This window comes from Lygodium microphyllum, chromosome 23, assembly GCF_053477565.2.
Source record: "Lygodium microphyllum isolate KBCC chromosome 23, Lygodium_microphyllum_v1.1.10, whole genome shotgun sequence".
Classification (NCBI taxonomy): Eukaryota; Viridiplantae; Streptophyta; class Polypodiopsida; order Schizaeales; family Lygodiaceae; genus Lygodium; species Lygodium microphyllum.
The window spans coordinates 96,490,477-96,508,323 of NC_141157.1; the positions used below are offsets into that span (position 1 = coordinate 96,490,477).

Genomic DNA, 17,847 nt, shown 5'->3' on the forward strand with positions numbered 1-17,847 from the left:
TTGTTTGTTGCACGAGTTACAGTTAACAATTATGGTGTGTATTTTGATAATTCTTGTCTGGAGTTTCTTTCAAAGGATAGAGGTCTTGTGTCTGTAAAAGGAGAAAGAAAAGGAAATCGCTTCAGCAGTCCAGCTTCTGGAAATTTGCTAACAATCATTTGTAGGCACTGTAAAGCTTGAAGATCCATTTCTGTGGCATATTAGATGGGGGCATTTGCCAATCTCTACACTTTAGAGGATGCAACACTTGGTGAAAGGACTTCCCTCTTTTATTGGTACAAGTAGTGTGTGAAGCTTGTCAAGAGGGCAAGCAATATAGAGATACATTTCCTCATGAAGCTGACTTTCGTGCCAAAGAAGTATTGGATATATGTGGGCCGATTGATCCTTGTTCTCTTGGTGATCATAAATATTTCATGTTGATGTAGATGGTTTTACTAGAATGACTTCGGTTTCTTTACTCAAGGCTAAATCTGAAGCCCTCACCAAATTTGAAGAGTGGTGTACTTTAGTGGAGAATCAAAGTAATAGAAGTTCGAAAATGATTTGAAAATGTTATGAAGTGACAATGGAAAGGAGTTTGTCAATGAACTCTTTAATGGACTCTGCAGAGGCAAAAAGGCCAAAGGCGATTTTCCTCTCTCTATACTTGTCAACAAAATGGGGTAAGACAATCCACAATCCATTTAACTGAAATGTGTCATACCTTCTGTACCTATCTACCTCAGCTATGCAATTGCCAGCAGTGAGGGTAGGTGTCAATGGAAAACAAAGTGATATGTGGTGTTTTTATGGCAGTAGAACAACCATGACCTGGATTGCCTAAAATCATGGTCTTGATTGCTTTATCAGTGTTCAATATATCCTGTTATCAGAGTTTCAATTAAGGAAACTACCTGAGATACTTATAAGTAGTACTGAGGTGCATGCACCCATTTGCAGAGAGTTGACTCTTTATGTTCTTTTTGTAGAGCAGTTTGAAAACACTGAACATGGACACACTTCAGCAAAGACTGGGCTGGGTTTTGAAAGGAGCTTGGCTATGGTGAAAAGTACTGAATTGGAATTTACTAATCGACAGGATTATTTGGAGCACTTCAATGTAGAGCAGCAACATTCCTCACAACAGCATGAATGTTCTTTTTCAGAAGTTGAAGCTAGTAGGTTGAATGCTTTTCATAACAGAGAGTTCTCTCAGACACCCGTTTATTGTCAAATTTTCAAAGATTTTCAAGCTGACAGTCTGTACCAGCAAGAGGAGCAGGAACGGTTGAAAAGGATTGACAGCTTTGGCAGATGGATGACTCAAGAGATGGTACCTAGTGGAGATCGCTCTCTCTTTGCAGCTGCATCGGATTCTATGTATTGGTCTGTCTCATCAAATGGAGCTGATACAACAAGTGAGATTCCACAATCTATGCAGTTGGATGTTGGCTTAAGACTTTCTTCATTTAAGGAATACTGCTTCAGTATTGTGGATTTTTCACCAGATCATGCTTTCTCATTTGAAGAAGCTAAGGTGGGCACTTTCGGTAATTTCCAAAGCATGTTTTCTCATTCATATTAAAGCATAGAGGGCTCGTCTCTCTTTAGGCTAGAATTTCATACATGAAAATGATATGAAATGTGCATTGAATCTTCTGGAGGCATGTTCTTTTTCTACCTGTACCAAGCTGTAACTGTTGAATGTTAATTTCTGCTTAGATTGCAGGTTCTTGTTACTGGCATGTTTTTAAATTCCAGAAAAGATATGGCGACTTGCAAATGGTCCTGCATTTTTGGTGATATTGAGGTTCCTGCAGAGTTGATATGCCCCGGTGTTTTCAGAACAAAAGCTCCTCCTCACCCCCCTGGAAAAGTTTTGTTTTATATTACCGACAGTAGTAGAGTTGCTTGCAGTAACGTAAAAGAGTTTGAATTTTGTGAATATGGGAAAGGTCAACAAACGGACTCTATCTCTCTTGAAGAGCCTGTTAAAGAGTTTGGATACTCTAAATTGGGAAAAGATCAAGCTGTGGTCCCTAGCCATGCTAAATACCCTGATTCTCAGCATAAGCAAGAGATATTATTCCAAGTTCGTCTTGCAGGTCTTCTTTCAGCTATTTCCCGTTCTGACTCATCTGGTGTACCTCCCAACTTTGTCACAGATAGGAGCAAAAGTGAATGGGCAGAATTTGAGGGATTCTGCAATGATTATTCCAATTTACATGCTAAAGAAACACTTGTTCAAAAGCTCCTCAAGGAACAGCTGCACCATATGCTGGAGTGCAATAGATTTAAAAGTGGTAGAGAAAAGCTGGATGAACATGGGCTTGGCCTGCTGCATATGGGAGCTGCACTGGGTTATGACTGGATGATTTCTCTCCTTGTGTCCAGTGGCCTCAATATTGATTTCCGCGATGCTCATGGCTGGACTGCTCTTCATTGGGCTGCTTATTGTGGCAGGTAAGAAGAATGAGATGGATCAGTATTGTGCTAGCAGAAAATGTCTGTATGTGTATGTTCCTTTCTGTTCATGCAGAGATTAATCAGGTGTTTGCATCAGTAGTCACCTGATTTGCACAGAATGCACATTTATAGGCAATAAGCAACAGCGTCAGGGAAGGAACAAAGGTTCCAAATAGCGAAGTGTTCACACGTTTTCCAAATCTTCTATTGTGTTGAGTTTCTGGTGTGATCAAGTGTACACCCTCTACACACAGTCTGTGACCTCTGACCTTTGACCCACAGGACCATTTTTGATTATTATGTTTGTGTGTCTTAATTACAAACAAGTCTGTTCCTTGTTAAGAAGTTCAAATATATTGGCACCACCTTCCACAGATAAATAACGTCTGTCAGGCATGAGATTTGAGAATATTAATGCAGTTCCTATAGGAATGCAATCAGCAGGACTCTGCAAAAAGATATATGACCAGTAGCAAAGGCCTTCAACTTTAATGCATCCATTTTTAATGTGCTAGGTTGTGTGCAACTACTGCCATTTTTTAGCACTAGAAATGGGTTGTTGGTTATCATGTGGACATTTATGTCAAGACAATCATCAATTTGGAGCAAAGAAACATTTATTTAACTTGCATATTTAATGTAGTATAGTTACAAGTTAGTCTCTTGGGTGTACTATAGTTATAATTTAGTTTATTTAATGTACTGTAGTTATAAGTTAGTTTTTTTGTATGTATTATAGTTTATTTAATGTACCATAGTTATAAGTTGGTTTTTTGGGTTTGCACTTACCGAATTTGTTTTTTTTTTCCCTCTGATGAAGGTTTCTATGGAAATACTAGATTAATGACGATTGGTTGTATTTTATGTGATTGGGCAGAGAAAAGACTGTAACAGCTCTTCTGGCAGCATCTGCAAACCCGGGAGCAAAGACAGATCCCTCGTCAGATTTTCCAGCAGGGCAGACACCCGCAGATTTGGCTGCTATGGCCAGGCATAAAGGGATTGCTGGTTACTTAGCAGAGTCATCGCTGACTAGTCATTTGTCCTCATTAAGGATTCATGATTTTAAGATGGATAATCTTTCAGGAGACCGCCAGATTGTTCAGACTTTTACTGAGAGCTCAAGCGTCAGACTTGAGCCATTTGAGCCAAGTGAATTGGAGGACCAACTGTCTTGGCAAGATTCTCTTGCTGCTGTACGAAATGCAACTCAGGCAGCAGCTCGTATTCATGCAACTTTCAGGGCACTTTCCTTTGACAAGAGGCAGGAGCCTATTGAAGTTGGAGAGAAGGATTCTGGACTTTCTGAAGAGCAGATAATGTCCATTTATGCTGCCAAAAGGCACCAAAGATTTGGTCAAAGCGTTCCTGAATGGGAACCTCAGTCTGCAGCCATTCATATTCAGAAAAAGTTTCGTGGATGGAAAGGTCGCAAAGACTTTCTTAGTTTTCGCCAGCACATTGTGAAAATTCAGGTATGACTTCTTTTAGCAGAAAGAGGCTTGAAAGCTAAGTTGTCCAATTTAGGATGTGCAAATGTGATCATTCTCTCAGTTAGTAGTGTTTGCTTTCAAGCATGCACATTTTGTCTTCCAAAACAACAAATTCTAGTATTAAACACCTCAGGTGCTAACATAAGGGCTGTGTGAAAAGCCAATCTAGCGGCTTTAATGCTAGGCCATTGTGATCAGGTGGAAGAAAGTGCCCTAATTGCTCTCATTCAGAGATGCATCTCTCCTCATTAACTCAGAGTCACCTTGCCATCTCTCCCACCTCCTAAAGAAAATATGCACAATCTTAGGTCAAATGCTAGGAAGAGTTTGTGATCATGTTCAATGGTACAGCTGCATCTCAATGTTCAAATGAACCAAGTAGTCATAGAAACATGAAACGGGGAACGGGAACGGGGAACAGGGACGGGGATGGTGATGAGGACGCCAAACCTGGGGAACAGGGACGTGGGAACGGGAACGGCATTTAAAAAATTAAAATTCATGAAAAAAAATTAATATTTCACTCGTAATCCATGTGGACTCTGGAGTATTAAAACTTAAAACCAAGGTATATAATCCACAAGGACAAATCATTTTAAGTTTTAACTTTAAGATATCATGCATCATTCTAAAACTACTCATTAGAAATTGAATTGCAACTTACAAGGCTCAAGAGGTAAGCTATTCATTTATAAATAATAAAATGCATAATACATATGCTATAAATGATAAAACAATGAACAATGAACTAAGCTTTAAAGTTAAGCTGAAAGAACATGCCTATGATCCCATTGCCAAAAAACTTAAAAGATTACAAATATGAAGTCTAATCTTTGAAAGAACATGCTCATTGCCCCAAAAAAGACTACATAAAGTCTAATCTCTAGATTGAAGTAAAATGCGGCATGCCAAAATAGCTCAAAGGGCAACTGCAAGACTACAAGACTCAAGTACAAATATAATATCGGCATGGCACAACTGTCAATAGCCTAAGTGTCACACTGTCATCAATGATCATAATATCATATACAATGTACATGTGTCATGTATCATGAGACTCATGATAAGTAAACTAAATCAAAGATCATCATCATGATCTGAGGCTGCTCTAGCTACTCTTGAAGTGCTAGCCTCATCATCATGTGTACCATGAATTGCTGCATCTCCCTCAACATCAGCATGTGTCTCCTCTTCTTGCTGCATCTCCCACTCTGTGAATGGATCGGGCTTTGTTGTCATACTGCTATATAACATCCTCAAATTAGCACTAACGAATACTAGATCGTTTTCCCTCTCCACACCAAGACGGTTCCTCTTCTTTGAAGCAATGTGAGTGTATGTACTCCACAATTGCTCCAAACAAGAGGAGCTAACTGACTGACTCAAAATATGGATGGCTAGTTGTTGCAACTGAGGACTATCCGAACCATAGTCCTCCTACCACAAAGCTGCCCCAATCTGATAGCGATCCTCCTGTGCATCCCCACAACCAAAAGAACCCCGAAAGGTCCTATAACATGAAAGTTAATCTCCGATCTTTCGTCTAGTGCCATGATTAGGCACTAGACAAGACAATATAAGCCTCCATGCATCCATAACCTCAGTGTCATTTTTCTGACCCTTGCCTTGGAACTCAGGATCCACAACAAATGCAACTGTATGCATGGGTGAGCTATAGGAGTTCCACCTCGTCGCAACTAAATGGCGTATCTCCTCATACGCCTCATCATTTGGTGCCAACTCCTGCAACTTTTCATTTAGCCTATCCATAGCCTCATATACCTTGCCAATGCAAGGTTGCATAGCATCCATAACCCTCAATAAATGTACAATAGGTGATACCATAGCATCTATCCGCTTTACATCATCCCAAAAAGTGGAGTTATTTGCTTTCTCCAAGCATAAGATACCTGTAGGAGTATCCGCCAATGTTGATGAGGTAAAGTCATCACTAAGAAATAATTGCCTGAAGGCACCACTGCATTCTCTTAACCTGCCTAGCATCAAGAAGTTAAAGACAAATTTGGTATTAGAGTATTTTAAAAGTGTTTTCTTCAACTGCAAAGAGAAGTGATGGCGAAGAAACTGGTGATTCAAAACAAAGCTAACCATTTAAGCTCCTTGCTCTATGACGTGTGCAATCCATGACAGGTTACCAATATCCTTTAGTAGGTTGTTCAAGCAATGAGTCATACAATATGAAATTGTGATATGCGGATAATGTCCCTGGATAATAGCACCTACTGTCCTATTTGCGGACTCTCCATTTGCAACAAATCCCACAACATGCTTTGGGCCAATAAGCTCAATATCTGTAACCCACTTTGCTGCAAGTACATCTGCTGACTTTCCTGTCCCTGATGCATCATGTGAAGATATGAAATACATTTCCCCACAAGAATAACCAACCATACCATGAATGGATTGCTTGCGTGTATTACTCCAACCATCAATAATCAAGGAAACTCCATTTTTAGCGCACATGCTTTTTCTAGTCACTTTTGCTTGCTCAACAAGGCTCTTTTCCTTGTCAAGCAAAGTGGTGCGTAAGGTCTCTGATGATGGAGGTACATACGAAGGGCCATACTCACCAATATTCTTGCATATCAATTTAAAATACTCTGACCTGGCTGCACGAAATTGAATGTGGTCATGATAAAAAAAAGCGTGCCACTGATTTATCCACCTCTTCCTTCTTCTTGGGATCCCAACTAGCATCAAGTGTGCTCTGTCTACGTGTAACATGTGGCACTGTTGATGCCATGGCCGATGCAATGCCTGCAATAGGTGTGAAGGTAGCACTTTCTGATACTGACCCTACTTTAGATACATCTGATGGGGATGGTGTCACAAAAGTTGCAGGGTCAACTGTAACATGTCATGGCTAGATGCAAGATAAGCTTGTTGACCTGCTACACGGTCACGAAGCTCCCTTTGCTTCTTCAAGGTCACATTCAGACAAAGCTATACCTCTTAATTTGGCTCATGTAGGAGATGAGCTCGGACTTGATTATGCATAAATATTAAAACGGAACAAGTGGCAATTGGTATTCCATATTCTAATATTTAAGTAACTTTGAAAAATTAAACTCAATAAAAATTCGAAATACAAATGCTCGGCTCAATGGATTACCTTTTTTGCTCCACTAGTTCGCTTGCATGCAAATCCATGGTCGAGATTCTCCACCACTCAATGGGCGGTCAGGATTTACTTCTTCCCACCATGACCAATCATCGGACCTTCTTCCTCGACCACCAACCCGATGAGCGGGGCGGGAAGATGAAGCCATTTCAAGCTGAAAATTGAAATAAAAATGGCTCAAGAGAAGTGAGAACTCGAGTCTCGAGAGAAGGGAGAAGGGCCAAGGCTCAAGAGTCAAGACTCAGTCAAGAGTCAAGAGAGAAGCGAAAAGGAGAGAAGGGGGAAGAAGAAGAGAAGAGGAGAAGAATGGAGAACTTGGAACTTGAAGAAGAAGGAATACTCAAGAGAAGAGCAGAAGAAGGAAGAGAAGGGAGAAGGTCCAAGGAAGAAGGAAGAAGAGAAGGAAGAAGTGGAGAGAAGGAAGAAAGAAGAAGAGAAGGGAGAAGGAAGAGAAGGAAAAAGAAAGAAGAGAGGTTGGAGGTGGGAGGAGACGGGGGACTGGCGTGGTGCAATAGGGAACGAGGGGCATTGCGGATTGGTCACGGGGGCAGGAACGGGCAGGACTGGTCACGGGAGCAGGAACGGGCAGACGATCTCGAGTGGGAGGAGCTTGTAGGAGCCGAGCGAAATGCGTAGTCGTAGATGATCCAGGCGGGAGCAGCGGCTGGCCGAAGGTAAGTGGTCGCCACGTGGCATTCCCTGTCCCGTTTCAGACAGGGAACGCGTTCCTTGTTTGAAACGGGATAGGGAACGTTCCACCAATTCGCAACATGTCCCATGACGGCTTCATGCCGGGGTTGGCGATTCCGTGTGCGGAGGGGACCCTTCTGGCTGTTTCCTATCACTATGCAAGTAGTAATGCTAGCAAGTAGCTCCCATGTGTCATAGTGTCTTATAGTCCACTTTGTTCTAGAAAAACATGGTGTGGAAGAATGCCCAACTACTGCCCAGAGATAGGAAAATAATAAATCCCTTGGATATCCTCGTAGATGCATGTTGGATCCAATCAACTGATTCTCAATTCACTATCATATAAAAGAATAAATTCTTGAATATCCTCTAGACGCGTGTTGGATCCAACCAACCGATCCCCAAGTCACTATCATGGAAAATAATAATCTTTTGAATATCCTTGTAGATACATGTTTGAACTGTGCCATAAAAGACGAAGTTGAGCCTCTGGGGCATTCCTAGAGGCAATGTCTATGTGTCTCCTTTGTCTTTCCTCATGTAACACAAGTAATTGGGATTGTGCCATATCTAAGACATGCAGATAAACTTGTCTACCCCATGCTATAGGAAGAGCGTGGTCTTTCTGAATCTAACTGAAACTATCATCTAATCTCCTCCAAGACTTGACTTGGAAAGATGAGGAGATGCCTTATCTATGCAAGGAATGGGGAGCCATATGCGTTGCTTTGCACACAATCATTTAAACCTTCCTCTTGCCTAGTAGTATAGCCTAAAAGGTCTCTCAAGCAAGGAGTCCCTACAAACTAAATCTCCTGGATCCCATTGAAGCATCTAAAGAGGCCTCCTTTGATAAGGCCAGTGTCTCTGGCCCTCCATCTTGCAATATTAGGGTCAGCATCTTGAACCATCTCCTTTCACATTCAGCAACTACTTGATTTTCAGCAATCTCTTTGATTTCCTTGCTAGAGCATCTTTTATTACTTTGTTTGATCCAATTACTTTCTCATGACTCAATGATTTGCAAGATAAGGTGCAATCGCCCAATTCATCTGGCTGAAAAATGGCATATGCTAATACCAACCAAATGAGATGACTTTTAGCCAAAACATCCCCATGGACTGATAAATGTGGTTGTCTTTTGTCTTTTGGAGCCATCACTAACACTACATAGCTCATGAACAAGAAGTTGATCCAAGTTCTCATCTTCAAATTCTAGTGGATAATTATGATGGAGATCTCAGATCTGCCCGTCCAGACCTGCCCAATCTCTGCTCATCATCCCGTGTGGCTTTTTATCATTATGCTCCAGTCTTTTCCTGCATTTCAGGCCACTTACTGGCGGCGGTGCAGAACATTTCAGATGTGGACAGTATTTCCCAGGCAGGGTGGATGCTTTTGTGATCAGGTTCGTGGCATTTTCTGGCAGGTGTCACTTTTTTTCTTTTTGACGGTACTCAGCTGGTTTAGACTGGTTTGATCAACATTAAATGCTAGTCAACCAAGGTACTTTCGCTACTTATATGGCTGTGCTTTATTATGCCAGCTATCGCGTGCCTTTTACTTTTTCTGCCTCTCTGTTGCTGGCCATGCTCACTCTCATCTACTGTTTGCAGCTTTTTCTCTCCAGCCATGTCCATTTGGAGTCCTCTCTTTCCTCTTTCCTTAGTAAGTTAGCTCCCCTGTCCCCTCCTTATGACATTTCATTCTACCCTTCATTGGCACCCATCCAAGGGCCCAAACTATCTTCTTCAGCCTTGTATGTAGTCCTAATTGTTGAGCTAAAATGTGCATTACTTTTTGATTAGCCTCTTAAACAGCCCCAAAACACACTAAAAATGCTCTTTTAGAGTAAAACCCTAAAACAGGGAGCAGTTCGAGAGAGTTCAGTGGAAACCCTAAAACGGGGAGGGGTTCGAGAGAGTTTAGTGGAAACCCTAATTTTTGGGGCGCCTTCCACATCTATAAATAGACAGGCTACCCCCATTCAGCCATCACCCTTGTTTGCAGGTTACACCAGCCCACACACCCTCTGCTACTGTTGGCTCCTAATTTTCAGCCTGCAGCCAGCCTCCATCTACTGTCCAGCCATCATAGACTGCAGCCACATTATCTTCAGCCTGTCCATTGCTGTAGGCGATAGCTCTCAGCTGCTGGCGATTGCTCCAGATTGTCCTAGACTGCTGTTCAGCCTGCTGTGCATCATCTCCAGGGTCAGCCAGCCTGCATTTTCAGCATTGCAGGCCCTGACACTCTCAGACACTGTTTTAGCTTGCTGTTAACAGCAAACTGTGCACAGTTTCCAGCCTTTGATTGGCGGTACGCTGCTGCATTTATCAGTTTCCAGCCTCCAAACTAGTGTGTTTTGGTGACCAGCCTGTTGCTAATCAATATTCAGCACTCCTATACTTTGACTGGTGGTCACAGACTTGGGATCCGTCTTCGGTGGATGTCACACTCCGACATTGCTTTGCCCTTGAGCACACTGTACACTCTTACATTCATTACAGAATTCATTCACTTCAGAGTTGTGTTCTCTCTCTCCCTTCTTCTGTTTGTGTTTGAGTTTTGAGTTTTGCGTTTAGGGTTTGAGTTTTTGAGTTTTGCGTTTAGGATTTGAGTTTTGCCCTTTGTGTCTGTGTTTGTCTCTTTATGTTTCTGTCGTGCTCGTACACTCTATGTGTCCTCAGTGCAAACCCTAGCAGTTTCCTTCACATGGTATCAGAGTTGGTGCTCTTGTAAAGAGTATCTTGCGGATATTGTGGAGAGCTAGTCTTTGTGCGAGGCACACAATATGACTCGTAACCGAATCACAATGTCCCAGACACCTTCTCCGGTTCCTATGATGTCTTATCAGGCTTCTCCATCATTGGAGGCCGTGAGATGGCATTATGGAATCGGTGAGGAGGACGACACTCCACCTTCACCAGATTTCACTAATATGACAGAGGAGGACTTTGAGTACTATCGCAAGAAGTATGGTGATAGTTACACCTCTCCTACCAGTTTTGCTACCACATCCGGACCGGTTGGTGAGGCTGGCCACCTCTTTGATCATGGAGGATATACGACATTTGGAACGTCTTGCGATCCATCTTCATCATCTTAGCTAGGTCCAATGTCAGGTTTGTATAATTCTTTTGTGTTGGATGAATCAAAATCCTCGCCTATTTCTTCTTTTGAGGTACAAGATTCAGATGGCTTTGCGTATGTGAACTTCAATAGAGGGGACTCACGAAGCAGACGAAATTCAGATATATCTACAGTTTCTTTTTCATTTGAGCATATCATACACACTTCTCACTTCCTTTTCATACCACCCTCTTCTATATCACACCTCTCATCATCTTTCCAAAACCTTGGATTACACTTCACATCTGCATCACACACCCTAGGGGTTGGATCTTCTATCTCCGCTCCTAGCACCTTTTCCTTCTCCACCCCATTCTCTATCTCTTTGCACCATGGTACTTCGTTAGAGGGAATGCCACCCTTTAACACAGTGTCTCTCACCTTTCAACACATGAGCACACCCATAATTCCTGGGACGACTGTGATGGGCATCCCCCTCACTATCCCCAACTTCACATCTCCCATGACCAGTGATATGCAAGGGTTTCCATCTTCAGCTTATGGTGCGTCTTCACACTCTCCTTGGGTTACACCTATGCAAGGATTCCCATCTTCTGCTCATGGTGTTCTCGTTCCACCTCCTTGGGTTCCTCATGTGGCTACCATGCCCATGCCTAGTCAATCCATCCCTACCTATGGATCCACCTTGCACACTACACGCATGCTTGGCGGGCACTCTGGGGCCCATTCCCAAGTGTATTTCACTCCCCTATGCTATCCACACTACACTTTTTCACAATATCCATCTCCGAGCATTGTTACTCCTGTTGCCATGGCCAAGAATACCTTCACTTGGTCTAATTTCATGCAACAAGTGCTTGAGTCTCAGGGTCTTTGGGACCTCGTCATTGGTCTAGAGCCTATGCCGGACCCTCGACTAGCTCACCCTGATTACATCCATCAATGGAGAGCCTGCAATGCCATAGCCAATGTTGAGCTGATGCAGGGATTGCTTTTGAGTTTCACTCTCAGTTGTAGCACTTTCCGCTCGCGTTTGAGCGTTGGAGTCATCTTCTCGACCACTATGCGACTCGTGATCGTACTCAGCTCATCAATCTCGACTTTGAGCTTCAAGAGTTCTCTATTAAGGAAGGGGATGATTTGAAAGTCAAGCTGGCTTGGCTTTGCAAAGTCAAATGATGATTAGGTTACATTTTTCTTGAATAAGTTGTCTGACAAGTACTTCAATTTTATTCAACACATCATCTGCCAACCCAGGTTGCCAACCTTCTACGAGTTTAAGTGCCAGTTCTTGCGTTACGCGAGGCTGTATGATCAAGTCCACAGAAAATCCTCATCATAGCCTTATTCAGAGTAGAGGGGGTTGGTTGCCTGTTCTTTGGGAGAGAGAACCACTAGTGGCAAGAACTTGCTAGATAGGAAGGCAAGCCAATCAAAGGGCGACTTCTCTTCCTCAGATGGAACCAAAGAATCTAGGCCTATCTGACAGGTTTGCACACATTGCCAGAGAGCAAGCCATGTGGAGGAGGAGTGTATCTCCAAGGCCCAAGGTCTTCCACCTAAAAAGCCTCAGCAGACCGCTGTGATTACACAGTCCAGTGGGGCGACGCCCTCCGCTCCTTCAACACCCGTTGTTGCTGCTGTTGGACATGTGGCTCGAGTACAGCCTCAGCCGCCCATCTCTTTCACTACCCCTGAGAGATTGGTTGATTGGTTTGTAGGTTTTGATCTCGTTGCACTTCATGCATCCATCTCACCTTCATCTCTATCTCGTCAAGCGTTCCCTTGGCAGAGCCCTACTACTGGACATCCACGATGGTAGCCACCTTCTTCGACTCGCATGCCTCTAGGTCCTTTCGGATATCCTAGGTCAGCCTAGCATTCATTTTTGGCACTCTTAGAGTCGGGCCCATAGGATTCATTATCCTTAGTTTTTCCATTTTTTTGTCTTCCACTGCATTTACTCCCACACATAGACATTCGTTGCATTTATTTTGAGTTAGATTTTCTTTCTGTTCTGTTTTTCTTTGGAGCATCTCACCACTAATCTCTATGTTTGCAGATTCTCATCTCTTTTGCAGTGTTTTGTCTTTCAGTGTAGGGCTAACTTGCAGATTGCTTTGGTTCTCCTTGGGCTAGAGACGTGGAGATGCACACCGTTCCTTTCATGGTTTCATCATCCTAGGAGTGCTTGCTCTTCTTTCAGCATGGCGGTTTTCCCTCCCGAGGCGGATCGTGCAACATCTCTCTCGATGCTAGCATGGCGGTGACTTCTCCCTTGCTGTTCTAGCGGGGTGCTTCATCCACTTCACTTCTTTCATTCCTTATGGTTCTCGGCACCATATGAAGACCAACATCAGGCTTCTCTTCCTTCTTCGGCATCTACATCCAGGTTGAGAGAGGGTTCCTACCCTTCTTGCTATTCTACCGGCTTCAGCACTTTGTCTTCGATATCGGCTTTTTCCCCCTGTTGTACCTTACCCTTTGCATTGCATGATTACATCATCCTTGTACTAGGGTGCTTGGACAAGTGAACAATTTTTCCACGAGGGGCATTGTCCAAGTGGCACCTGCTACATGAGTATTCTTCAGCATGTAGCATACTTTGCATCTCATTGTGCAGCGGATCACTTGCACGGATCCTAAGCTGTTTCCACCGGTGACTGTTGTTACCACACCACCATCCTTCTTTATCACATGGATACCTCATCACCTATTTTTCCTCGTCATTGACACCCAGAGTGGATGGGTTAGCTTATATTGTTTTGTGATGTGTTGGGTGTACCTTCCCTACTCCCATCTTCTGGGTCACTTTTACTCAATCGATCGCATCCCATCAAATTTACTTCACTTATTCAAAAAAATAAAATAAAAAAATCCATGTAGTTCCATCCGTTTTTGTAGGGCTTGGTAGGCCACTGGGTAGCCGACATGCACCCTTTGTCCAATGCCTTGTCCTCTCTGGGATGACTACTTGGATTCCCTTGGTAAGATAGCCATCGCCTCTGTAGTCTTGGTAGGCCACTGGGTAGCCGCCGTGCACCCTTTATCCGATGCCTTGGCTGCTTTTGGGTGGGATGCCTAGGGGTACATAAACATCACAATGGATGGCCTAACCTTTTAGCTTAGTTTTGGGCTTGAGAGGGGGTGTTGAGCTAAAATATGCATTACTTGCTGATTAGCCTCTTAAACAATCCCAAAACAGACTAAAAATGCTCTTTTAGATTAAAATCCTAAAATAAGAAGTGGTTCGAGAGAGTTCAGTGGAAACCCTAAAACCGTAGTTGTGAGGTACGAAAGGTACGATACGGTACGGTACTATAAAATACGGTACTAAATGGTACCTGAAGATTTTATAAGGTACGATATGATATTAGTACGAAAAAAAATAACTTGATTATTTTAAACTAAAGATAATAGAATAGATATTTTAATTCTAAATAGCAATGCTATCAGAGTATATAAGATGAGTACTTGAGGGTTCAGGGTAACATGCCAAAACCTAATGCTATATGTGGAACATGTGCTACTGCTACCTACAACTTATAACTACATAGATGGGAGTGGATACATCATACATGCATGATCATACAAATAAGAGAAGTGTGGGCTTGAGAGAGAGAAGGTTGAAAGCAATTGTTTGAATCTCAAATAACCTAATCTCATGGGAGAATCATATTAATAAAAGGAGCATTTAGCTCATTCCAGAGTGCAGTTCGAATGGGAAAGATATATCCATTAAGTTGGTACCTTATGGTACTAATACGTAAGGTATGGTACCTAAAGTATGGTATAGTATCAAACCTTTCGTATGTGGTACTAGTGCAACTATATATATATATATATATATATATATATATATATATATATATATATATATGAGAGAGAGAGAGAGAGAGAGAGAGAGAGAGAGAGAGAGAGAGAGAGAGAGAGAGAGAGAGAGAGAGAGAGAGAGAGAGAGAGAGAGAGAGAGAGAGAGAGAGAGAGAGAGAGAGAGAGAGAGAGAGAGTTATATTAACGTCTACAACAGGCCAAGTTGGCCTATGAGACCAAAATGTTGCATACAAATGTCTGGGAGATTTCAAAAGTCCCAGTGAAGCTAACATTTATGCTATGTTGAACTAAATTGAGTAGGTACAAAATGATATCTGGACTACATACAATCTAGAGGTACTCCAAGTGCGGTGTGGAACTGCTCCTGGGGTGTTCATCCTAAGATGTCCCGCATGGATCGGTCTAGCATGGAGAGGCTAAAGCGGCGGGGCAGGGCCCTTCGATGGCGGCGTAGTATCCCTTGTATCTTCGACCAGTGTCTTCTGCGGGGACGGGGGCCGGCGGGGCGTGGGCGCCCGGCTTTACCTCTTGCTGTGGCTATTTCTAAGGTGGCCCCCGGGGGCCGGGAGGCTGGTTGGGCTGGTGGGGGCTCGGTGGTGGGGAGGGTAGCTGGTATTTGGTAGAAGTCGTTTAGTGTGCGTTGGTTGGTGGCTCCTTGTCTTTGCTCCGTGGTTCGTAGGAGGTGGTCTCTGTGGCGTCGTATTTCCAGTAGAAAGAGCCCTAGGCATCTCTGGTCTTTGAATTCCATCACCTTGGAGAGTGGTCCGAATCCTTCGCTGAATAGGCAGTGGAAGCGTCCCCGGATTTCGTAGTACACTGGGCATCTACAGATATGGTGTTTCTCTGTCTCTGGCTCGAGATGGCAGAGCTGACAGATTCGGTCTTTTGGGGGGAGGGGGTTGGCCCCGTATCTGCCCGTTTCGACCCGTAGTTAGTGTGAGGACGTGCGGATCTGTTCGATGGCACTTCTGACCCCGTGAGACGGATGTGTGTCCATGTAGCTTGGGCAGGTGATGAAGCCGTTCGGGGAGATATGCAGGAAGTGTTCTCGGTAGAAAGCCTTCTTGGTTCCTAGTTCCGACGTGGGGGTCACCCATGTCCTGGCGGTGTCTGTCTGGATGATATCCATTCTGGTGATGCGATTTACCTCCTCTCGGCTGAGCTCCAGGTGTGGGCAGTCTAGGCTGTATTGTAGTGGGGGGAGGTGGTCCATGTGCAGGCCATGGAGCCGTAGCCAGGTCTCTGTTCGGGCATACCAGCACTTAGTGTCCCCTTGTGTTGCTAGCTGTTTGGATGACTTCAGGGCGTGTTTGGGGTACCGGTGCCGGGGCAGGTCCCATATTCGGTGCAAGAAGGTCACGGTCTGGAAGAGGGCCTCAGCCACGAGGGGTGGTGCCCCCAGCTCTGCGCGGATGATCTCGTGTGGTATGGAGGGCTTGCTTCGGATCATCCGTGCGATCATAAGTATTAAGGGTCTCTCCATCTGCTCCCATCCCTCATAGGTGGCCTCCTCCTTAGGCAGTGGCTGATCCTGTGGGGCCCTCTGCGTGTGGTAGAGATTGGACCCCCATATGGGAGCCCCGTACAGGAGTGCTGGTGTGACCAAGGTGTCAAAAAGCCAGAGCTTTGTCCGGGGTTCCTGGAACTGTATGCGGGCACATTGGTTCTCCATTGACCCGAGGGCTGCATAGCCTCGGGTTAGTCTATCTTCCGCGGCTTTTCTCAGGGTAAATCTCAGTCCAGAGAATGTAATCCCCAGATAGACGTATCTTTGGACCACGTCCACGGTTTCTCCGCCGTATGTGAAGGGGGGTACCGACTGTCGGAGCCATTGGGTTGACGTGTTGAACACCATGACCTTGGTTTTCCCCAGGTTCACAGTTAGGTCTTTGTCTTGGCAGAAGGCCTGTAGTGCGTCCAGTTGGCACTGTAGCCCTTCGGGTGTGCTGGAGATGAGGACTATGTCGTCCGCATATAGTAAGATAGGTATCAGTGTCCCTCCCAGGCTCGATCCCTCCTCGCCCAATCTATCTATGTACTCTGAGATCTCATCAATGTAGAGGCCAAATAGGGTGGGCGAGAGTGGGCATCCCTGCTTGACTCCGATAGTGCTGGTGATCTCCTTTGACAGCCCTCCCGGTGCCCGAACTCGGCCCGTTAGCGATTCGTATAGTGCCAGTATCCCCCATCGTATTTCAGTTGGTACCTCCAGTTCTTGTAGTCTCTGCGTGAGCCTTGCTCGTGGAACTGTGTCAAAGGCCTTGCGGAAGTCCACGAAGCAGCAGTACACCTGTCTTCCATGTGCTCTGCCCTCCTCTATGATGGCTCTCAGTGTGAGGATATGGTCAAGGGTGCAGAACCCCCTCCTAAACCCTGCTTGTCCTGCTGCTCGGTGTTGGTGTTGCTTTGCCCACTTGCTCAGCTCGTGGTCCAGTATGGATCCATAGAGCTTGGCTAGTACATGGCCAACCATGACTGTTCGGTAGTTCGTGGGAACCATGGGGTCTCTGGCCTTCAGGATAGGTATTATGGTGTTGGCTGATCAACTGGCTGGGAAGCCTTCGTATAGGGCTCTGTTGAACATGTGTGCTAGGAGAGGTGCCAGTATGTCTCTAGCATGGGTCAGATGCTCTGCTACCAAGCCTTCGTGGTCTTGGGCACGGCCATTTTGGAGTCTATCAATGGCGTCCCGAACCCGCCCCGTGCTGAAGAATGTGGATGATCCAGGTCTGCTTCCTGGGGGCCGGGGTAGCTGGGGCTGCTTGGGTACTTGGTATAGTGAGGTTGCATATGCGTGCCAAGTGTCCGGGGAGGTGATGGGCGTCTGAGCTCGGGGTTCCTGAAACGCCTTCCATGCCTCTTTGCTATCCTGTCCTAAGAATAGTTGGTAGAATTCGTGTTCCACTTTGGAGAGGTAGGCTCGTTTCTTCCGTCGCACTAGGCGACGGAAGATCAAGTGTGCCTGTTTATACGTGTGTACTCCCCGTGCTTTGTCCTGTTGAAGACGGAGCCGGGTTTCCCTGCACTCTGCGTCGTACCAGCTATTCTGTAGGACATTCTTATTCGGAGGGGTGGGGTGGGGGGAGGGGGATGTGTGGGGGAAGTATTCGGCAGCCGAGGTGTGTAGTGCGCCCGTCAACTGTGCTG

General features: G+C 44.7%; 1 protein-coding gene across 2 annotated transcripts in view; it reads left to right on the plus strand.

Annotated features, from left to right (window-relative positions):
* LOC148016503 (calmodulin-binding transcription activator 1-like) overlaps positions 1-17,847 on the plus strand; it is a 113,290-nt gene that overhangs the window by 51,836 nt on the left and 43,607 nt on the right. For both annotated transcript variants that reach the window (XM_087664855.1, XM_087664856.1), the window contains 3 exons: positions 977-1,519; positions 1,712-2,445; positions 3,326-3,923. In XM_087664855.1, coding sequence (XP_087520981.1) covers positions 977-1,519; positions 1,712-2,445; positions 3,326-3,923 — 1,875 coding nt within the window. The remainder of the gene's footprint in view (positions 1-976; positions 1,520-1,711; positions 2,446-3,325; positions 3,924-17,847) is intronic.